This window comes from Eurypyga helias, unplaced genomic scaffold (genome assembly GCF_000690775.1).
Source record: "Eurypyga helias isolate BGI_N326 unplaced genomic scaffold, ASM69077v1 scaffold11239, whole genome shotgun sequence".
In the NCBI taxonomy this organism is placed as follows: domain Eukaryota; kingdom Metazoa; phylum Chordata; class Aves; order Eurypygiformes; family Eurypygidae; genus Eurypyga; species Eurypyga helias.
Genome location: NW_010272739.1, coordinates 719 through 26,068, shown reverse-complemented (window position 1 = coordinate 26,068; position 25,350 = coordinate 719). Strand labels below are relative to the sequence as shown.

Here is a 25,350-nt window from a genome sequence, read left to right as displayed (position 1 = left end):
TTCTATGATTCTATGATACTTCCCTACTAAGTAGGAAAGGAATAGGAAAATCCTGTGTCTGATACTTTACAAGCACTCACAAAAACTTTGAATCCAAAAATACTACAAACATTTACCAACATTTCTAAAAAGTGTTTGCCTGAAAAGGCTTTGTGAGTATCAATGTCAGCTTTTTGCATGCTAGTAGTTAATCTGCTATTACAACAAAATTTTTTGACAATGTGGCCTTTGAAATGTTAGTAAATGGATTAAAATGGACTTCTAAAAGTCAAAGCCTTCACCCTGCCCTGTCAATACCAACTGCTAGCACATTTCAATATTTCAGTTTGCTGCAAACCTTTTTTTTTTTTTTTTACTTGCACAGTTCAGGTACAAATCAATGTTCAGTCTGCACTGCATGTTAACTTAAAACCAATCTGTAACAGCAGTAGTAAGTGTTATGACTGTCCTGCACTCCTCTGCATTGCTGAATGTTGGTGCAGTTATATTAATGAGGGAAAACCAGCATCGATTGTGGACTGGCAGATATGTCCCTTTAAGGATTTTTGCTTTTAATGTATGTAGTAGAAAGAAACTCAAACTGATTGTCCCCAAATTTTGAATAAACTTTAGGATGTAACTCATCATCTGGAAATGTTGGTCAGCTGTAATTGTTATTCTATAGAGAACTTTGCCTAGTTATTCATGTATACGGGAGTCCATTTCAGTAACAGTTTTAGACCTGGAAAGCCTTTCAGAACAAATTTATTTTATTCCCAGTTCTTATATTTGTGCAAATAAAAATAATAAACCTCCCTAATACTTATTGGGTTTTCAAATTAAAAAATAAAAAAATTCTTAAAGAATGAATCAGAACTGGTTTTAAATGAAAAAGAATGTAGATTCCTTAATCGTAACTATATTTACTGCAATCCGGAGATTCATTTTTTTACTTTCCTTAGCTAAAATGTATTGTAACTAAGACTTCCAAATGGTCTACCAGCTGCAACTCAGTATAAAACAGCTTGTAGGGTTGTGATAATTTACTATTGTACTGCAAAATTAATTTGGTAAATGTACATTTGTTTGAAACATTGTAATTTCATACATAGTATTGAATGAACCCAGAAATTAGATAGAAACAATAACAAGTATCTGCTGCTTATTTCAGGTGCTGTTGAATAGCAGCAATTCTCCCAGCAACAGTTACTGCCTAAAGCCTTATTTGTACACACATCCACACAGGACAGTCTCAAAGATAGCAGAGTAAATTACATTAGCCATAGTCAATTTAACACAATTTCTCCTGGTGAGTGTCTTCCGGATTTCTATAGTCTGTAAATCCAACATAACTCTGTTACAAATAGATTTCTATCAGAGACTATAAACTTCAGAGTACTAGGAAGAACTAAGGAAATAGCAGAGGTCACAACTTCTGCCTTCAAGTATATATTGAAATTCGCTCATTGTTATTCCTCAGGATGGAGTATCTTGTCATCATTACCCACCTGTGAATAACGGCAGAGTATGATGTCACAGTCTGCTACTGAAAAAGCTGCAGCTGAACTATTTCTGGACAAGTCTCAAACTGCCCTGCTCTTACAGCATTTAGCCCATAAAATGGCTAAACCATTAACCAACAGAAAGTTATTAAGTATATGCATTTAAAAGGAAACAAGAACAATAATGGATAGGGTAATAGTAATTTCTTCAGAGAAGTGTTTAATTTTTTTATTAAATAAGATGAAAGACTTTTGAATACACTTTCAAGTGCTGAAAAAGCTCAGTGCTTCTCTCTTCTTCTTGCATCCCCATGTTTCTGATAATTAATATATTACAGATGTATTTACTTTTAATTTGAACCGAGTTCCTAGCATTATTTGTCCAGTTGAATGCACACGGAGTGACGATATTTCTCAACTGAAATTGCTTAGGCTTTTTTTTTTTTCTTTCTATATACTGGTTGAATACTAAACAGAAGATAAATAATAAAACCGACTTTGCTTGTCAAGTAATAATGCAGTTGAGAACAGTACAGACTATTCCAGATCAGCACAGTGACAAAGGAAGGACATCGTCACTACTACTTCTGTGTTTCATTTGCAAAACTGCAGGAACCGATCTTCCAATTCTACCCATGCAGGAAGTCCACCAGTAGAGGCTTTTCAGTCTATACAGCCACCAACTTAAGCCAATCTCCCAGGCTTCCAAGCCTTTCATGCTCTTTCCTCGTCTCATGCAGAAAAATGTTTTGGTGTTTTTTAAGAATGGGCAGCATCACACAGTCTCAGGTAATACAAAGACGCAAGAGATGTCAGTGAATGTTCTAATGAGTGATCAAGATCAACTTTTAAAACAGCTCACATATGTGTTGTTTCTCTGCTGAATCCTAATCAACTATGATTTTTTCAGGGAGAAGCAAGAAAATTAATTAGCGAAATGTCATTGGTAGAGAGGTGAATAAACAGTGATGCAGCCAAATTAAAGCAGAAGTTTAGGTTGTTTTCTTTTTTAAGAAAAATTAATGCAGATGAGGTTCAAAAGGCAGGGAGGTCAGTTTGGAGAATAGAATTATATTGAAAATGGTGTAGGCAGCACTGAAGAAAAGAGCAATGAAAGCAAACGGAACAGTTATAAAGACATCTCTTCTGAGATACACATTACATTATAAAGGCACCTCATAATGTGAAGTGTGACACAATTTTTTCCCCTACAAGATGCTGCCATTACCCAAACGTAGATCTCCATCTCAATACACAGTAAACAGGGGTGACTAAGCTGACACATCTTTGCTTATGAATATTTATTCAAATGGCTAGGGTGCATAAAAAAACCTAGGCAAAACTTTTCCTGCAAGACAGTGATTCGATATTCTCAGCAAGAATTTCAAAAGTACATGCAGTACAGTGTAAAACATTTAATTTTTTTTTCTGCAAGGCTTGGAAAATTCCTTGCATTATATGAAATGATCTGTCTAGCTTAGTGATCCTGCATGTCCCTAAAGCATACATCACGGGCCCATGTGACATCTTATCCAGTGACCCTTTTATTATTAGTGAACTGAGTTCTCAGTAAGAAACAACATAAATTTTAATTGTTGGTGGCATAAACCCCAGACATTTTCTTAATATTCAGCATCAGAATATGTAAATGTTAATTGCTATTTCTCTCTGACATTTCTGACTCTTGCACTTACTGTTTCAACCATATTTTGGATTAATAGTGCATTGCAATTCAATCTTCTTAAAAGAATGCTATGCAATAGACAGCATACAACTATAATCATTTGATACTAGATTAAAAAAGCTTCACATAGCAGTACATTTGGAAATGGTTCTGATCTATGTCAACAACAACAAAATATTTTTTGTGTGTTATTGATTAACTAGAGCATTTTACTTCATTAACTGGAGAGTTTTACTTCAGATCTAATCACACACCAGCACTCCAGAAAATTCAGTAACTGTTTAGTCACCTATACATTACTGACACAAACAGTTCTTTCAAACAAATTTCAAGGAGAAATCCTGATTCCATTTCAACTGGGTGCATATATCTAACAAAGTAATGAAATATCTTGACACTTTATTCACAGAATTAATTATTTCCCTGGGTGAACTGCCGAAAAAGTTCTGCAAACTTAACCTATTTCTGAAAGTTTAAACAATATGTACCCAAACTTGATCTCATCCATTCTGGGCAGTAACATAGGAAGAATCACAGAATAAAAATTGGGTAAGAGAAAAACCTTATAATTAGGAAAACTTTTGGTAAGTTTATAATTGGGAAAACTAACTATTTTGTCAGGTATTTTCACCTTCTCCTGTTAATGGACAGTCTTTTGTAACTTACCGCTTGCTCTCAGGAACTCTGAACTTTCTAGGCAGTTCAGCTACCTGTCACGCAGTTTCAGCTACTGCCCAGGCTCCAGTAAATTCTGTTAACATGAAATCATTAGATACAGTGATCTTATCATGTTGATAGATGAGGAACCTAGTTTTAAGCATTAGAATGTTTTGCTTCTCAATAAAGAGAGCAATCTGTATCTCTTGCAAATTATCTTCCCTGATTTTCACCCCTGTAAGAAAGGATTCCTCTCAAACAGCTTCTAATGCTTCACTTCTGTACAATGATGTGAGGTACTACCTGATCCTTAGTTTAGCAGAATGCTGACAGAAATAACTGAAGGATACTTAACAAAAACTGAAAATGGAACATATAAATTACTCACATTTTTAACGTCATTTTCATGGTGAAAAATATATTCAAACAATGCCTGTCAGAAGAATATTTAAAACATTGTCATATTTGAAGATAAAAATTGATAATTTTATTTTAGATGAATACAGAACTTTGATTATGTTAGGCAATTCATTCTTTGTGAACACAATCACATTCCCATGCCACAATTGCTGACATTTACATTTAATTAAGACTTGAATAGCCAAACACTATAGATGTGCTACACTGTCATTACAGGAAAGCATTTTAATTCTTAATTTGTTGCAAGAGACTAGTGGAACTGTCTCTTATCTTTGGCGCTTAAAATCACTTAAAAAAAAAAGGCAGCTATAATTTGAAAGTGAATATATACCATTTTCATGACTTTTTAACTGTAAAATCAACAAGTGATCTAACAAAGGCTTTTGCAATGTACAGTTAGGTGCTTATGTAGTGCAAAATCTACTTAAACATAGCTTTATTAAGAATGTAAGCTGAGCAAATTTTGCCTTAGGGAAAAGAAAAAAAATCTAAACCCTACAGAATCTTGGGATCTGTAAAGAAAAAGCTTATTTTTATTTACAAATTATAAATGATAACAATATTGCAATTCTGAAACTCAAACACACCATCACAATACCAAAGCTTAAAGAAGTTACATGCAGCTGTGCTGTAACAACTGCTCATAAGCCCCCAACAACAACAGGGCAATACATCTGCATGTTTGTTCACTCCTGTGTAAAGCCAAGGAAGTCATACTACCTTACAGCTGTTCTGCACTAGAATATAGAAGAGTATACAACAGGTAATGGGGGTGGCATTTTTAAGTGAATAAAAACATGCTGAATTAACTGGAGACTGAAAGCCTCTATTCCCAGTAATGCAGTGTGGGTCCTAGTAACACAAGGTTCAACTGAGTTAAGTTTTGTCAAGGTTCAATCTTTTTCCACATCCAAATCCCAGGTCTTAACGGGTTCAAAAGAGCTCAACATTTTTCTAAATTTGTATTATTAATGATAAAAAAATAAAGAAAATATTGCCCCAGGAGGAAGAAAAGAAAAGAACAAGACAGCAGCCTTCTAAGGGCTTCCATGGCTCTTCTGCCAGCTTTTCTTAAGATAACATTCTTAAAAGATTTACCTTAAGGAAACTAGAGAATTACTAATGAATTGTCATGTCTGGTGAGGAAAGCAAACCACAACCTACTTTTCTTCTACTTTTGGCCAGTAAAGATGATTAAAAAACATTAACGAACTACAAATAGAACCACATTTATAGGGAGATTAGAAGAGGTGGAAAAGAATAAAGATAAAGAAGTAAAGGAACATTTCCTCCTCTGCTTCAGTAAGAGGGTGGCATTCAGTAAAAATGAGTAAATCTAAAGTGATAAAAAATGATGTCTCATTGCATGGCTGGCACAAGGAATTTACCACTGTTATCTCTAGGTCCTGACCTTCAGAAGGCTTTAAATGACTGAACATTAACTCTAGATATTTTTATCCAAGTGATCTTAATAACTCTATTAAAAATCCACAAGCTGTAGAAAGATAAAACTTCCTGTTCCATAAACCAGTTGATTAGTGAGATCTACCAGAGTCTCTCTCTGGCGACAGGGGATACCCCTTAAGTCTACTATGAGGTTTCCTGCATGGTCCTTAACATGGCTGATATTAGCCAGAGAGAAGCCACACTCCTGTATACTTCAAAACATTGGAAGACCTAGCCAAGCAGTGAAAAGAGAGATGATCTAACTTAAAAAAAGATGTGATGAGTATGCTTTAAAACCACACGAGGAAGAAGTACATAGGAGGAGTATATAACAACATGAATACATGGGCCAATTATTTGAAGTTAATAGTTGCAAGATTTATCATCATTTTGCACCTGGGAGAGGTGACAGCTCAAAGAGTTTTAAAACTTTGATCGATGATACTTAACAGAGTGCAATCTGCAGCCTCACCTCCTGCTTTGGCTTTAGCTTTAATGCTGTCTTGTTTAAAAAAAATGTTATAAATCCATGTAGCTCCAAATTTAAACTTAGATCTTACATTCTGCGTGAAATGTTAATGTCATAATGTATTAGTTTCATAATACTGACAAGTACACTTGCTGCCTATGGATGTTTCTGTGACTGTTGCTTTACATTTTTTTGGCTTAAGCTTCTTTTCATACAGAACTGAAGGAAGACAGAACGACCCTGTTGTCCTAGAAAATGCAAATTTAAAAAAAATTGTTAAAAATAGATGTTTCTCATTCCTGAGAATAAATATTTCATCTGAAAGCTAACCTATCTATTTAAATAGTATGTAGAATTACCAAACACAATTCAAAGCTAGCTGTCTTCAAGCAGAAGAACTAAGCCTAGTTTCTTGAGGTTGTGTACTGCGTTTTTTAATCCTTCCCAGGTTTCTTACATTCTCCTTATTTTACAGATCGTGATGGATTTAGAATAATGTATGTGCTGGCTGATTCCTGACAAGGACATAAGTGGACAAAAAAAACCTTGCCTTTTTTTCAGGACTGACTTGTAGCTGCCCTCAGATGATAGTTAGGAAGTTCTTCATTATGTCACCAGACTAGAACTTACTATATTTGAGATTTATTCTCCTGCCTAGTTTGGTTAAGAGGCCAAGAGACAGAGATGTAAGGGGCGAGTGAAGAACACCCTGCCATCACATTATATTTATTTCCTTTGAAAACCCCATTGAAGAGCAGTGCTCTTCATCAGCCTAGATCAGGTTTTAAAAAGCAAAGGAATTTGCTAAGCATTTATGAAAAAGTCTAACTGAAGTTTTGGACTGGAGGAGCTAATTTCCACCAGCAGATGATTTGGTACTGCTAGTCTTCTACCAGTGTTCACCACTGTGTTTCTCAAAACAGTGTTTTCAATTCTAGGCTGCTAGCCAAATATAGCTCCTGAGAGTGTGTCTGAGAGTCCGTTGATCCCTTGTGCAAAATGAGTTGTTGGTCTCAGCCCAACAGCTGTTTTTTGTGAACAAAGTATGCACAGAACACATCTTCATCTATACAACTAACTGGTTGTGTTGGGGATAGATACAACTGAAAGGCCACAGAGTGACAGATCATTATACAACTTTTAGGTCCCTGCCACTCTGAGTTAAAATCCATAAACTGGGCAGATAACCTGGATAAACCTGTTCTATTGGCAGACAGTCTCAGTTTCAATGACTGCCAATCATAAGATCTTAACTTAAAATTAAGAAGAATTCTGAACAAAAAGATGAAATATTTTTACATTAAAAATGTTAATTCATGCCATAAAAATCAAAGGGAAAAATCCAAACCGGGATTTTTAGGTCAGGATTGCCACCTATTTGTACACAGAACTGCCTTATTGGACACTAAGGAGGATTCTTGCTCTTTTTTTTTTTTTCCTCCTGGCCGTTTTTTTTAGTTGCCCTTAATCATTCCTACATGCACAGTTTGAGTTATTTACCAATGTAAGTAACACACTGTTTTTCTGAACTTTACACCTACAACACAGTTCATTGGTGTATCCCCAATCCCATGTGCAGTTACATTAGAACGATGGCAGAAAATAAGAAAAAGATATCACATTAACCAAAATAGTTACATACCTTTGCCAGTTTGGGTTTTTGAGCATATTTTGCTAAATTCAGTCGAGACAGATTTATGAAAGGGCCATCTGGATTTGTTATCATTGAAGCCTGAAGGGGAAAAAGAAGTTTTTAAGTGGGAAGATCCTCTACAGTTTTCCTGAAAATTTTCAAAATATTAGTAGTATACAAAAAAAACCCCAAAACCAAACAAAGCATTTGCAGATGCATTGCTCTACTCCACAGTACAGATTTCTTACTCAATTTCATCTTGACTGAAAGACAGGCATTTTGTCCTACTCCCATACAGTTCCTGTAAGAGATGAACTACGTTTTTCTTCCCTCTCTCCACTATTTCTATAATGTGCCTAAGCATGCAGCTTGGACTAACTTAGATGGACTGAAGATAGTTGTGATACATAAAAAAAATCTTCAAGAAAGATTTAGGAAGATCAGTTCATATCTTCAATAGTGAGAAGATATCACGTTTTGCCATTAATGTGCTGTTAATCTGTATTACATATTCATGCCACTTGCCATTGATTAATTTTGCCAATAGAACAGGGTAGAACTAGTATAGTGTTATTTTCCTTATTTTCTTAAGTGACAGACACTGAGAGTTTAGTAACTGTTTTGTAGTAAATCGAAAAATTGGGAGATTTCAATGTATTTATGGTGAAATCAGGTCCTGGTCTTTTCATGACCTCCAGTGAATAAAAATGACTCTCAAAGAACCTGTGAATTTGGAAGTTATGTGAAATATTTTGAACTTGTGAATTTATGTACATTTGTTATATAAACAGGCTAGCAAATTAACAAGACATAACATTTTCAAACTTTACTTTGAAAACAATTGGAACAAAAAATTAAAAATGCTCACCTCCTCCAAATTTGAGTTTAGATGCAGCTTTTAAGTCAACTACAGTGTTACTGTACGAGATACTATGACCAAGAAAGCCATCATTCTGAGAAGAGTCAAACTACCTACCGTTCCTAGCCTGCCATATCTCCCAGAAGCACTAGTAATTGGGCGAGCTGTGAGAGCTGTTCGAGGCGTTCTTATAGCCTGCTCCATAGTACTTGGCCGTCCACTCTGCGTGCTGGGTCTCACAAATCCTGTAATAGGTCTTCCTGATTGAGTTACTGGCCTGAAGATGTTAAGCACAGCACATTTTCCTTATTTTGACTGGTATTTGTTGATAGAGAATTTTAACACTTATATCTTAAGCATTTCTTTTTCAAAAGTTAAATTTAGGGATTTGCTCATTTGTAAGTAGTTACATTTTTAAAAAATAAACAATCACATACCTAACAGCTGGGCTGGGGCCTCCACCTTGGCTAGTTCCAGGGAGTTTCAAAGATGTTCCTGGTCCTACAAAATAAGAGCATTTCTCACTTCACATAGAGATACTACAACCCTGTCCAGGAGACTTAAAAAAAAAAAAAAAGATTGTGTCTTAGAATAAACTGGAAGTTTCTTTGTTCAAATTGAGAGGCCATAGCACTAGAGAAAGAAGACAAAATCCCCCAAATATTGCATTGTACTGCTGGTAAATTGTCAGACTATTGCAAGAAACCTGCCACAATGAACATGGGTTTCTCACTTTTACCCTTCCCATGCTCCCCCCCCATCCCACTTCGGGGGAGTGAGTGAGCAGCTGTGTGGGGCTTAGCTGCCTGCCGGAGTTAACACACAACAATTCTCAGGAACATCTTAGGAGCAACAGACAGCACTGAAGTAAGAAAGGTTACTGGAACAATGAGATCATGCTAATTTGAAATGGTATATTTTCTATCTGGGACTAAAATAGCACCCAGTCTTGAGTAAGTAAACCAAAACCTTCAGCTACAGCGCAGATGGAAAATGATATCTCATGTCATTAGACCCATGTAGGACCCACACACACACAGTTTAGGACACAGTAACGCTCAAACTCATCCATATCCAAAGGTCTTCAGTGAAAATACTGAATTGACTTGAACCCAGGTGAACAGACAAAGGGTCCCCCTTTTCACATAGTTCTGTTTTGGCAGTGGATCATTATGAATTATTAGTTCCTGCATGTAGATTTTCCATCAGCTTCACTGACATTTGATTACAGTCAGTTTTTCTAACCTCCTAAGTGACTGCCTAAGAGATGGTGTTAAAAAATTGGTTAAAAGCAAGATATGACATTTATACCTTCTGGTCTGTTTACTGCTTGCTACTATGTACAGAAAGAAATGAGATTCAAATTGACAGTCAGTTCTTGACAAATCACTGTTATTCATCTACTTATTTTCTAGATACTTATGAACTGCTTTTATTCCAAATGTTTCCAAGAACTGAGGTTAAACTGACAGGTAGATAACTTCCTTCTTTCTTTCCCCCAAGATAAACCCCAAGTTTGCACTTCTTTCAGTCTTCTCTCTCCTGCCCTCAAGCTGTAATCACCTCCGAGATACTACCAGTCCATTGTTCAAGCAAGTTTAGTAGACTTGTCCAAATCTTCTAATTCAATCTAAATACCTTCTAGTTTTTTAATCCATGCTGAGACCAAGCACCTCTGACTCCAATATTATAGTAGCCATCTGGCTACAGTTGTATTTAAAGTTAAATAATACAAGAAAGGGTATTAACCATGATGTCCTTGGTAAAACCAACTAAATATATGTGATGTTAAAATAAGGACCAAAACTCAGGATTCTCTCTCTTTTGGCTGGCCACACTTGGGATCTCCGTTGCTTAATTCCTCTTTATAGACCTGTGAATCTTATACTCCACAAGAGAAGGTGTGAACAGTCCAACCAGCAGAGTTTCTAACATTGTAACCAGGGCACTCCTCTGACAAATGGAGAAAGTGGCTTTCAACTTTTCAGCCTAGGAGACAATCTCACAACTAGTCTTCCACTTTGAGTCTTTTTTCTTTTTTTAACTATTGTAATAATATAAAACAGGTATGGCATTAAAATCCCTTTTCCAGACATGTTTTTTTACCAGCTACAATTGTTTTGTGGTTTTGTTGTACTGAGAGGATGCTTACAGGATTTAGCTCCTTTGATCTCGCCCCAGGCAACTCAAGTCTTTACTGAACTCGCTATGAATAGGCATCGAGTCCACAGCAGTGCATGTGGCCACCAACAGCAACTGAGTTTAAGACCGTAATTTCAGCAATTAGTGACAACTGCAGATGACTCCTTTAACTCCCTAGTTAATGAAATAGCTGTGATTATCCATAATGCCAATTAGTCTGAGTTACTGAAAAATATGTTGCCAAGGTAACACTTTTAAACAAGATTACAACCTTAGCTGATAAAATTGATGGTGTTGAAGAGTCCAAAGGTAACATACTGGGAATTTTCTCTAAAATGATTCTATAATTTCTATTAATAAACAAGACTGATGGAAAATTAACACAGCAAAATTATAAAAAAAATAAAAACTGGTGGAAAACAGACTTCATTATATATGGGTGAAGAGGAACCACAGGAAAGTAATTGTTTCCAACGGCCCCAATAGAATTTAGTAATTACTTAATAATGCAAGACTGAGAGAAAAATCATTAAAACAGTTTAATCTGGAAACTAAGATAACAACAGATGCAACATTGGAATGGATGTGTAACTGACGCAAAAAGATTTGAACTTCTTAGTAAGCAGAGTACAGACAATACCAGTTGTAATATGGGAGGTATGACAACACATTTTTCACTTTATCAGCTATAATTATAATGGGGGAGGATAACCTGGAAGATCCTGAGTCGAGACCAACAATGGCACACACACTTTAACAGCAAAAGAAAAAGCCCACAATCCGCAAGTGCCCATTTTTATTAAATCATATGTAAAAGTGGGAATGATCACACAATCACAGAATGGTTGAGGTTGGAAGGGACCACTGGTTGTCATCTGGTCCAACCAGGTTCAAGCAGGGCCACCTAAAGCCAGTTGTCCAGGACCTTGTCTACACAGTTTCTGAATAACCCCAAGGAGGGAGACTCCACCACCACCATTGGCAGCCTGTGCCAGTGCTCAGTCACCCGCACGTTAAAAAAGTGTTTCCTGATGTTCAGAGGCAACCTCCTGTGTTTCAGTTTGTGCTTTTTGCCTCTGGTCCTGTCACTGGGCATCACTGAAAAGACTGGCTCCATCCTCTTTGCACCCTCCCTAGTGACATCTGTGCTTATCTTTTATATAAAAGTGTAACAAAAAAACCACTTCAGATGTATAATGAAAGTAGAATCAAGCTGTAGAATAAGAAATCATTTTCTGTTAGTGGACTCCTGTCTGATTTGATGACTACAACTGAAAAAGCATGCAGATTAATTGGAAAGGGTTAAAAAGAGAGTTTCAAAACTCAATTCAAAATTTAAAAGATATACCTCAGAATGAGAAGATTGTATAGCTTATCAAACAAAAGATCACTCCATGACTTAATGACAGTTTTAACTACTTCGGAAATATAACTTTGAAAATAAAGACTTTGTATCAAGCATAAAATATACACAAAGAAGCAACAGCTGGAGGTATAGTTGATAATTCCCACTAAAGATATGGCAGACACTGATAAAAGCTAGCAAATTTTTAATTTACTGAATACTGCAGGGGGCTATTTCTCTCTGTAAAGTTCTTATACTTTCTGAAAAACTATATACTAGCTTAGGCACATGTAGTGGATTTGAAGCAGGAATAGCAGAATCTTATCTCAATGATCCAGGAGTGCAGGCTTTACTATCATAGTGATTTTCTTTGGCTTTGAATTCTGTGACATAGTATCCAGAAAGTCACCTTTTTCCAGTTTAAATATAGTATGAATGTATTTTTCCAGAATGCCTTATCTCTCAATAATATTCATCAAATGATTTTTTTTTTGGCAGACGATCTCTACTACAGGGGGCATAAAATCAATAAAAGTCTAATTTATACTATGAGGCTGTTTTAATACCGGTACATGTAATTAGATTACCACAATGTATAAACACAACTTGAGTACTGCTTGACTGTTTAATGTCACCTGACAACTGACTACTTCTATCCAGATGAGAAAAGCTTTTAATGCTTCAAATATTAGTCTGGCCTACATCCAGTTCTTCCCTTTAATTCCGACACGGTAGGTGGTTGAGAGCCATTTCTAATAAGATACATAAAAATCCCCATGTGGACTCTGCTAAAGAAACATAAAAATAGAAATAATGCCAAAAAGTAGTGGAAGACTACTAATAACTGCCCACTTGAAAGGGAGCTGAAGAGCTGCATACAAGAAACAATGACAGGGCACAACTGCCCTGGGAAGGAAGAGAGGAAAAAGTAGAGAAAATCAGTTCAGAAAATGTTTGTGGGAAACGATACAAAAAGGTGATGTCAGATTTGGCCAGACTGTTGCCCACCATACAGGCATATGGATGAGATTCACAGTACACCAAGGGCATATATTTTTCTCTAGTTTCCCACCGTGCCTAAAGAAACAGAAAAGAGTAAAGAAAAGCAATGCACTTATGGAAAAGAGCTAGTGAGTACAGACACATAGAGAAAAAGCTGACAAAACACCATTTGTCTGAATCCCCATCTGACAGACCTAAGCACTACATCACGATCATGTAGTGTATCTCAACACTGCCATCCAACCATAAAACAATCTAAACCTCTTCTTGTAGCAACAGCTAAAAGCCATATCAGGTCACCTCAGTATGTACTATTTTATGCTAGGTAACAGCTGACCAAAAGAGCTCTCGTTGCTTCAACATATTTAAGTGAATGTCATTCTTACTTGCGACTTGAGCAATGGCGTTTTCATCTAGCATCATCTCTGCGATTCCTTCTTGATCCATATCGATTTCGTCCACGTACACCATTTCTGTCAAAGCTCGTGTTTTTAGGCTCCAGGCAGCCTGAATAAGGATAAAGTAAAAAGTAAAATATCTTCAAGACACCAAATAAATAATCAGATCAGGAATTTCCCCCCCACCCCCTTTTTTTTTTTAATTATTATTCCCTTCACAGTTTTAATAGGCTTGAGTAAGGTACTGACACAAACAGCTGGATATACCCATCAGCTGCCTGATGGAGGTAGAAAGGGGACCAAGACAACTCTTTTGGAGTGGAACAGCTATAGTCATTAAGTTTGCAGGACAGAATTTCATGCCTCATGAAAAGTTATGACGAGTCACAGGCAACTCTCTTGGGCTTTTGAAGAAATCCCTGGCTACCAGTGCCACTCAAACCCCACCACTGACAGACACTTTATTCAAATGGGGATGGGAGAAGAAGGTTTATTACAGTAAACCACTGTAATACAAAGTAATGCCATTCCCAGGCTTCTGTAGAGAAAGAAGGAAAATCTTTTAACCAGCAGCTAGAGATACAGTACATCACTATCCGCAAGTGACAGTCTTCAGAAAGATCATCTAAATCTCCTTTGATCAAAGCATCAGTTGTAAAAAATGTGTAAATGTACAGATTAATCATCTCAGATTGTAAGATATTTGGAGTACTTGTTATTGAACTGAAAAAATTACTACATTAAATGTCTTGGAGGATTGTATGAGTAGCATGGATATATGACAAGCTTTTGGTAGATACCACATCAATAGGGAAAAGAAAATCCAGTGATGGTTATATAGAAGTACCAACAAAATGAGCGCAGATCCAACCACTTTGATAACTTAATATGCCTCCAATGTACTCATAGAGCTGGCATGATAAAGGGAGCCACAACACCAATCCCTGATCTTCCTTCAGATACTGAACAGATCATCATAAATTTTCCAAACTAAAAATCACTGCCAAAACAATTAGGTTTGTTTCTTTTTGGCAGCAGGTACAGGAGTCCGGTGGGAAAGCATGTTTACTATTTGCTAAGGAGGCATTTCAAACTAGAAACAGATTGATGCTACCTTAATAGAACTAAAGGTCAAACACATGGAAACATTCGTTCTTTAAATAAGAAGTAGGATAAGATCTGGACCTCAGGTTTATTCAATTATTTAAGTCATCATTTAATAGGACACTTCTCATTCATCATGTCTCAGAGCATGCCTTCCTCTACACTTCCCCCATATTTCTATGCAACTTTATAACTGCCTATCCAAAAGAAAGTGCATCTAAAAATGTAGAAATACTTAACTCCCCTTTTAAAAAAAGAAGTGCTTTCTTCCAAGCAGAAGGAGGGATTTAGCAAGCCAGCTCAACCACAATTAGAAACCTTTGTTTAAGTATGAAGAGAAAGGAACAGGGCAGCATGATCTGAATCTAGGCCAGACAGGCATAATCCAGATCTGCTTTATTATCTTTTAATTTCTTCTTATGTAGTAGGGTGACAACCTTTAATTAGCACTAAGACTTTCAGTTAGATGTTCAACACCCTTAACTGTTTTTCATTACTACAGAAGTATTTCGTTTGTTGAATTTTTAACACCTTGATGATCCTCCGCTTTTTTCAGACATGTATGAAATCAACATAACCATGTCTATATTGGGAATATGCGGATATTAGAACTCTCAGTGTAGTCAAACACAGGCTAATTTCCTAATAGAGATAGGAAAAGCTGCCCAGAGCAATGACCTTTTCCTGGGAGCTGAAAGTAGGAACTTCTCTGCACTACTTGCTAAAACTGGGGGCCAGTTATTAACAAAGACATAACTATATCACTGTGATATATCACATCATTTTCTCCAATAACAAACATGAGATAATGTGTTTTTAAAAGCAACATGTCTCTTTGTCATTACTGGACAAGTATCTGTCATAAAAAATAAAAAATAGATTCCTTAGGCTGCTCTTCCAGTCTTACGCTCCTAGTCTGAAGCTCCACAGCCAACAAAAACTTAAAATATCACATGTTATTCCTTAATTAACCATCAGTCTGTAGATTAGAGTACTGCCTTACAGGACTTCTGATCAAAACAGCGAGAGAAAAATATCAAATTCATTACTTAAACAATAGAAAGATGACCTTTACCTTGGGAGACAAGAAGACAATTCAAAATACCTAACAACTTCTTACAAGACCCAAAACAAAACCAAAAGTATCATTTCTATGCATGCACAGTTATGCTGAATATCTGAAAAATCAAAGCACGGGAAAGAGAATTAGAAATGTATAATGACACACAAAGGGAGACGTAGGAAAAAAATATTTTTTTCAAATGGATTTGAAAAATAAGATTTCTGACATCCATTTTATAAAAAATTTTGCTACTTATTCATAAAAAGTCACATAGGACTTTATTAGAACTACGACATAGGGCTATTGTCTTATTTTTTAAAAGAAAACCTGAGATGTACATTTCTCTGTTAAAACAGACCCTTCTCAACAAATTTTGATGTTTTTAATTCATAAAATAAAGGTGTCTTAACAGGTCAGTAATTCCAACTTTACTGACGTTCTATAAAGAATCAGTACTCCTGGTATTTCCTATAGCTACATTGTCCTTGTGTGAAGCATCCTTTCTGTGTTGCAGTTCTTAGTTAGCCAGAAAAATTTCAACAATTCTGTTCATAAGAAAGTAGAGAGTTCTAGTAATTTACTATAGTACAATGCACAGATTTTTCACTCAATGAAAACTTGTGAAGGGTTTCATCCTAAACTAATGCAGAAGAACTTCAGCTGAAAAACTTCAATTAAAATGAGTAGGAGCAGCACAAAACTGGAAGAATCACACTGCCAACAGTGAGTAGAAGGCTCACTTATAATCACAAAAAGACATAAAAATAAATGCACACATCTCTGAGTAACCACATGACATGCCCTGCCCATGGCAGAGGTGCTGGAACTTGATGATCTTAAAGGTCCCTTCAACCCAAACCATTCTACGATTCTGTGATATGACTATTATTTACACCTCAACTTAGCACAAGTTTGTCCATTCAAACTGTTGCCTCAGATTCAATTTATATTATCTGCTCTCTCTTTGCAGGATCGATAATTCTGTTTTGTGACAAGCAACACGTCTGGCATTTATGAAAAAGACTTGCATTTTTATGGAATGGGCACTTAAAACAAGAAAGAGATGGCTCATTTCAGACAACCCACGTATTCCCAATACAATAACAGACTGAGCTTGCTTAACTCATAATCAGAACTTTACAATAACTACAGTAATTAAAAAGGGAAGCAATATCTTAGGTATCATCAGTACAGAAATATGGTAACAGTATTTCTTAAGAAGTCTGAACTCCAAGAAAAGTGACAAAGCCTTTTTCACTTGGTTCCTGATAACTGGTTTGTCACTGAATCGAGTATCTTCCTCTTGCTCCCAAAAAGTCCAAAAACCAAATTAAAACCAGATAAACTTAAAATCTAAATCTTAATGTATTTTCTGAATCTGGTAATGCACATTTCTAAGAGGTTTCATTCTCCAATAATAATTTCCATTATCATAAATTTTATTCCATACACAATGAAAATTCCAGAATGCATTAACTCCCTCGTGAAGTAGCATCTTTAAAGCCAAGAAGATATCTGGCAGTATTTCACTGAAACCGTTTTGTATGCAAACAACTTGCATGACTTCATTGGAATGTAATCGGAGATGTGTAAAACATGTTATTGAGCTGTATTTAAAGATGCAATTTCACATTGCATTTGCTCTCGTCCGACTGTAGGCTGGAGCCAAATGATGCCACCACCCGCACATTACTATTCTCACTGCAGTATTCGACTGCTAGTGTGGACAGAGTGAAAACTCATCAATTACTCTCAGTCTTACATCACTTACACATCGTCATGCAGCTTCAAGACTACCAGACTGTACACAAGGTAGGCAGCGAGAATGAGCTGTAGGAACGGGATGGGCAGGGGTAACAGCCCACCATTACACCCCATTAAATGAAACGTGAAAGGGTGCCCTAAGAGCATAAACATTGTTGTGCCTGTGAAATACACACTGGCTTCTTCCTAATCTCATCAGCAGATGAAGGTCATTCAGTTCAAAACAGATTCAATTTAGCTATTAGAAGGCACTAAGCTACTAAGTTGCTGAATAAGGCCATAGAAAATACACACAAGAAATAAATTTCTATCAAATAAAAGCTGCCTATTTAAAATACCCCTTATCAAATATCCCTCCTTAGCGATGACAAAAAAAACCCTAAATTTATGCCATTAAGGATTTAACAACAAAACAAGTATTATTCAGTGTATCAGAAATTCTTCCTAATGATTTTATTTATGAAAAGACTTTTACCTGAAACACAGTGTATTCAGCATCAGGCTCCTAAAAAGAGAGGAAATAGAAATTGAGGAACAGAAATAACAAACAATAAAAAGAACAACAAAAAAAATGAGTTATACTCTGTGACCCCCTCATTTTGCACAGACAAGTTCTCTCTGGTGCATATGTCCAAATTTGCATTTTACTACATTATCTCAGCTTACACACAATCAACGTTTTACGCAACGAAAGCAGGTTTGCAGTAAGTACATTTTTCAGATACCTGTTGCTTTCTTGCTTCTACTGGATCAGGTTGCCAAATCTTATATTAAGAACATGGAACTATTAAACTGAAAAATGGTACATTTTAAAAAAAAAGAACAAAAACTTGGGACAAGAAAGCAAACCTCTCAAAAGTTAATCAGATTGTTAGGCCATGGGCTTTAGAATGCCTTCGTTAATAATATCCATCTTCCTCCATTTTTAACTGCTGATGGTGATCCCATTGACATCACTGAAGTACATAAAAGAAATTTCTATACATACTGAGGGGTTTTTTTGTAATTGTATGATGGAAATGATTTATTGTATTCTGGACAGTAATGCTGTAAGTGAAATAAACAGCAAACTAATGGCTTATATGCAATAAACAAAAGGAAAACCACCAGATGAAGTTTACTAAAAGCCAAAAAGCAGGAACTTGCATCTGCTTGAAAACTTGAGGTAAAAGTGAGTAAACACTAACAACAGGAAATGTAGGTTTATCATCATTTATTGTGTAATCATCATGTTTCCATAATATTTAAACTATCCTTCAGGGCTTCTGCTACTCACTTCCAAGGACTGGGGAGGAATTTTTCCTCTCTAACCTATTACTTAGCTTTAAGGGGGGAAGAAAAGGAAGGTGGGAGATAGATGTTACTTTCTCTAAATGACTCTTTTGTAGAGTCATACCATTTGTGCTCCCTAGAGGCAATGGAAAATTTCTTACATATCTGGCTTTGTGTACATCTATCACAGCTAACCAGCTATATTAGACTGAATGTAGAACCTTAGAGTAATTCAGACTACAGAGGCACTCTACGAGGTCTCTAGTTCAGAGCCCTGATCAAAGCAAGGTCAGCTATGAGGTCAGCTGAGGTTGCTTAGAGCTCTGTCCAGCTGGGTCCTGAAAACTTCCACGGACGGAGACTGCACAGTGCCCCTGTGCAACCTGTTCCACTGCACCACTGTCCTTACAGAGAAATGTTGCTCCTTACAGCAAGCCAAAACCTCCTTAATTTCAACTGTTTCTGTGCACCACTGTGAGGGATCTTCTTGATAACCTTCCCATATGCATTCGAGGGCTGCTAGGAGATGACAGCAATGCCTCCCGCGAGCTGAAGCAGCGTGCTGTTAGCTTCCTCTGCAGCCAGGGCACACTGCTGGCTCCTGTTTCGCCAAGAGAATGGCACAGTCAAGATCGCCCTTTGCCTCCATACTGTAACATCGTCCACTTCTTTCAACTTCAGCTTTTTTACTCAGTAAATTCCATGGCAGCAGGGACCTGGAAAACTGGTAATGCTCTTGCACCTTCCCTCTGTAGTTTACTGAAATTTCTGTGGCCTTTTAAGGGTCATATTTGGAATCACAAACTTGTTCACTGGTGTGAGTTTATAAGTATTCTGTGGAACTAAATGTTAATTCAGGGATTAATCTCATTGTGTCTATGTGTTACACCACATATGGTGTACTAGAAAATGGTTTAAGAGCAGTAGGTGATCTTCCATACCATATGTGCTACACCAACTAATGAGGACAAGGTAAGGATTATTACGTCAACACTAACTCAAAAATTCCTTGATGTTACAGATGTGTATCCTACTTTAGGCAATATTCATTAGTTTTAAAATAATTAAAAATTTAAAAAAATTTGCTTATGTATTTGCTTATGCATTCAGATTACTAAAAAATTCAGAAGTTACATCCCTCATCATTTTGGAATAAAGTAGGCTTGACCAATAATACTTACTAAAAACATTGCCCTCATAATGGCAGGTCACAGTATGCATTGCTCACACATCCTAATATATTGTTTCAGGTTTTGACAAGAAGTCATTTAAGATTTTAAATAACCCTGAAGCAGGTGACAGAACCCTCCCATTAAACACAAGTCTGGAACAACAAAAACTAACATTAAAATCTAATACATTTTAATGAGGGTGGATACAGCAGTTGCTAATCATGCAAGTAATTCACTGGAACTAGATTCCAAATTAAGATTTTTTCGATAGGATTAACAAATAGCATTGCCCTGTAAGCTGGTATCTCAAAACAAAAGGTCAAATTTATTCTTCATTTACACATATAAAGCTCCTTTGAAATTTATAAGATTGTAAAAGCAATGAATGAAGGATTAAACCCAGTTCTCTAAATCCACTCAGGGCATTTCAAAATTAAAGTTAATGTGTAAAGTCAGTTTATTTGAAGACCAAAAATATTTAGAAAAATTAAGTCTTTTGATGCTTATAGCCCAGAAGAGAGAATGAAAACAAGATTACATACCTTTTATTCTAATAAATCTTCATTCTACAACTAATTTCAGGTGACTATGATTCAATGCATGCAGAATATTAAAATAAGTATATTCTGAGAATACTCTTCAAATTATTAAGAGCAGAAACAAAGAAAAAAATATTACCCAGGACAATGATTTCACTGTATGTATCACTAATTTTTTTGCTTAAACTTAGAATTACAGTCTCTTGAACCACTAACTGGTTTTAGTTGGAGACGCTTTTTCAAATCAAGTTCCACATACATAAACATATCTGTGATAACTTTTTTATGACCTTACAAAAACCAGTAAAAGCAGCTGAAAGTTAACTGCGGTAGAAGACAGGACAAATGAACAAAAGCAAATCCTCATAGCAGACCATTAATCAAGTTAAAGGCAGGACATCCCCTTTATGTCTGTTAATTACATTAAGCAATTTTTTTTTTTATTGCTAAACTACAGCAGGCCTCATACATCGGTGCTGGTTATTGCCTTGAATCTGACATATGGAACACAAAGCAGAGTAATCAGATTAGGTAACTAATCAGGATGATCAACAGAGACAGCCCTGGATTGTATTTCCCCTAGGTCATGCCATTACTACAAACATAGAAGACAATGACTGTCTGCTTACAAAAGGAAATAATTAAACTGAACGTCAGTGCTTTATGCACTTGCATGCCCAAATACTAGCCACAGAAAATATAGCTTTTATCTAAGATTGTCAGCATAGAAGTAAATTCCATCAATAAAATTTATATTCCTAATTCTTAAATGCAGAAATTAACAGGGCCCTTTACAGAAGAAAGGTATGTCATTTTTCCATAAAAGCTAACTCAGTAACAGCTAATTATTCTATCAAAATATTCAGCACATTTTATTCATTTTAAATGCAGAAATTAACAGGGCCCTTTACAGAAGAAAGGTATGTCATTTTTCCATAAAAGCTATTATTCATTATAAAAGCTTATTCATTAAGAACTCTTCAGGAAAACATCATTGGTTTTAAAATGTTTAGATTTCACTGAAGTGCTCTTTAAGGATTCAAGTCTACAATGGCATAGCATTTGCTACTGCTACACAAGAAAATTCCGAATTCATTCCCAGTTGGCTAAAAGGTCAATACCATACCTTAAAACCTCCTAGGGCCTACCGCATCTGGTGTCAGAGTTCAAAGAAAGTTCTACACCAATTAAGATAGCTTCTAAATGTATGTACATGTAACTATTAATTGGTGCATCAGTAAGCTTATTTTTGAAACCTTCAAATCATCTTTTACCATGTTCTTAAAGAAGGATTTCTTTAGCATCATTATACTAGTGATGAAAACATATTCTGAATACTAACATAATGTACAGGGAGTGGTAAATTAGGAGATTTAGCAGGATGTACTGGTCAAGAAAATTTCTTACTACATTTATAAGTGTGACTGGCAAAAATACCTATTTCTAAGGCTACTGTAGGAGCTGATTTCACCTGCCAATAGTTTTGTGACCATGTTGTGGATGGAATGGAGCAGGAGTGGTGCTATCATTTAGCAGACCAGCTGACAGCTGGGAAACACGGACAGGCTTTCAGACAAGCAAGGTCATCTCATGCATGAAAACACTCTCAGATTATGCACTCTTAGTCTCTTCCTCTACTTAGTTACTGTTACATTACATGTCTTAGAAGGGGAAGGATAGTTGCTTGAGCTTGAAAAGTTCTGTCCTGTAACAGTCGCAGTTTAACTCTCTCATTCCCGAGTACCTCCTTCAGGGATGCCATCTCTTGTGTCATGCTTTATACCATATCCTCATGCATGCTCTTCAAAGAAGTGAATCCCTGAACAGTGACCGAGGCTACTATTCCGATAAGATCCTTCCTCCCCTGGTTGCACACGCTTAGCAGAATATGGGACAAGAGGATGAGAACAGATGGCACGGCGATTACAGCAGTTGAGTATCCCCTTGTGCTGCACAGCAGCTCACTTAATCCAAACTTTCCATAAATGTTGTCATTTGTCTGTTTGCTTTCCTGGTGCCCAACATGACATAGCTTGGGCCTGATTTGCAGAAGTGCTCCCATTAAGGGTCTGACCATTAATTACTTCAGAATTGCTATGTGTTTTTTAAGCTTAATAAACAACACATATTGGGTTAGATACAAGAAATGATACATACTTAATTTTAGATATTACTTCAGGCTTTACTAAAACACCACTAATGTCATTCACACACATGGGAGGCAGCACCATTTTCTGGTAGGTGGCTGGAGAAGACAGAAATAAAGTCTGATCAAAATATTTAGGAACTACTGATTTCATTAACACAGCATGTTCAAAAGTAACACAGACTTCAGGAATCATTAGTCAACCTGCCTAGTCTTGGTTCCTTAATTAACTTTTTTAAAAAAAGTAATCTTAGATCACTTTTCTAGTATTCAGCTACAGCAATGTAACAGGTAACGCTACCATTTGAATAAAAACAGAATAACGTAAAACAGTATTAGGCCAGGAGAATTAAGTGATGAAAGTCACTTATTTGAGTTCTATTTACCTCAGTGTTCAGCCTTGGAGTTTAGTAACTTTCAAAGGTTTTATAAAAATAACAGTTCTATTAAATGCAAAGTATATATGCTGTGATACATAAACATGATTTGCTTTTTCATTCCGTTGTATTAAGTAAGTTCAAAACAATTTGTAAGGTTCCAACTACATATAAAACACATTCTTGAGGCACTTTACTATTTCCTTTACTTTCTGCCTGAAGTCTAGCAGGGCAAACATGACAGATTGCTACCTGGAAGCAGCAAGTGTTAGAAAGTAATGAGCTGGAAGTGCAACAACATAGCTAGGGAAAAGACATGCAAGGCTTTACAAATGAGAAGCAGAATAGTAAAATGCAGGGTTACGTGGGCAGATAACCAGCAAATATGAAGATTTTGTGTTGAGTACAATAAAAAGCGTAAAATCTAAACCATCATGAGCACAGTTGACTGAAGAAGAGGAATGGCATTCCACATTAGGTCTGCCATCAATGTTAAAGCTGTATTTTAACTAGGTAATTAGAAAATGTTTTACTTGAAGAAATTTCAAGATTTTGTCTGTTGAGTTGGTTTGAGTTTGGTTCAACCTGCACTCTTGAAAGTTATTTAACTGATATTCTGGTTTCTCCAACCTGCTGTACCAAAATAAACAGGTGTCAAAAACGCTACATCTCCTGCCAGGAGCCACATTCTTTGTCTGGACTGAGACAGGAATGATGGAAGCAAGCTGTGTAGCCATTACATTACACACCCTGAAGTACAGTATACTCCACGATCCTTTGGAAGAAACGTGCTGAACTGCCACTTAATAACCACCCCCAACTATTTTATTTTTTACAAAGTCGCAAATGTTACACCACTTAAATAAAGTACTTGTATAGAGTAAAATCCACTTGCTGGTGTCTGCACACTTCTGATGTGCTTTACTTGAACACTGCTCTGTGAAACCTCTTTTCAGAGAAAGACTCAAACATCGTTCCACGCACTTTTAAAATGTTAAAGAGGAAGGCTGGTATCTTCCAAGCTCAAGTAGATATATTTTAAAATATTTTTAGAAGTCATTAATTCCTGCTTAAAAAGAGCTCTTAATAAGGTTTCATCAAGAAGATTACATGGGGCAAGGGCCAAACTAACCACAGTTCAAGTTTGCCCCTACAGAAATCAGACATTTCTCTTCCTTCTAAACTTTCAGGTAATGTTTAAAATATGCTACTGATGAAATATGCTGCTTTTTCACTTAAAACTGTGAACAGGAATATAGTTTGAAATGAACATACTGACGTCAAAGTTCAGTCATTTGCAGGCAACCATGACCTGGAAGTATTTTCAAAACACTGATAAAATTTTATCTTAAAATTCAGATGTTTCACACAGGACATCTTCTAAGAGCTTGTGATTTGGTGTAGTACAGACACCATTCGTATCCTCATCCTCCACTGTTTCTCAAAACATAATTATCTAAAATGTTTTTACTCTTTCATTCTTACAAAAGTTTAAATTTATAGGCTGGTGTGATCATTTTAAAGATCAAATTAAGTGATCAATTGTTTGTCCCAACTATATACAGTATTTGGAAAAACTCATATTGCTGATATGTAAGGTTCTGGTTCTCTAAGGAGAATGTGTAGCTTTAGCTAAGAAAACAATTTAACTTACATACTTCAATGTTTGCAGCATGTGTGATCAGTACTTGGAAGAAAGAAGGAAAACCAAATGAGATCTACATCTTCTCATGGCTGTTTTGTTATTTTCCTCCTAAATATTTTTCCCAGCCTTGTGCACCTCCCTTACCCCACTTCTGTCAGCTGCAGACATCTTCAATAAGTTCCCCTGTAGAACTGGAATCAGCCCAGCAGAAGTCTGAAGTTGTCAGGTGTAACAAAAGTTTTGTACCTGAGCTTCAGCACACAGTAGAAAAGCAGTTGTCTTTGTATTTTCCATGTTGAGATCATAGATTGGAAAACGTTTTACTAATTAAAAAAAATATAAATTAATAGCAACAGAAGCACTATGAACTTTACGACTCTTATTTACTGTTATCTGTACTGTCTCAAGAGTTTCTATCATGAATCAAGTGCTGTCCTTCCATATGCAAAGATTACATGTATCAAGACCCAATAATGTAAATACACATAAATGATACAGGACTTGCACAGGACTAATACTTGATCCCATTTAGTGTTTAGGACCAATTTTCGTGGAATGTCTTCTCAGCTTAAAATTTTTCTACCGATGGCTCCTTGTTGGTGCCTTACAGTATATAACATAAACATAAGCGTCTCTTAAATATCTATCGTAAACCAGTTTAAACGATTACTGTGCTTTACATTTATACAATTGTGTGACTGTGCAGCTTTCTTTAAAGACTTTCCCTTTGTG

At 36.1% G+C, this 25,350-nt stretch overlaps 1 protein-coding gene across 1 annotated transcript; it reads right to left on the bottom strand.

Annotated features, from left to right (window-relative positions):
- Positions 1 to 7,799: 7,799 nt before the first annotated feature.
- On the bottom strand, positions 7,800 to 22,512 carry LOC104515310 (tetratricopeptide repeat protein 8-like; the record flags this gene model as incomplete). The annotated part of the gene is made up of 6 exons (XM_010159229.1): positions 22,234 to 22,512; positions 17,943 to 17,972; positions 13,525 to 13,645; positions 9,087 to 9,150; positions 8,767 to 8,926; positions 7,800 to 7,889 (listed from the first exon to the last, which is right to left on the bottom strand). Coding segments are annotated over exons 1-6 (744 nt in total), but the record flags the coding sequence as incomplete, so codon positions are not given.
- Positions 22,513 to 25,350: the final 2,838 nt, after the last annotated feature.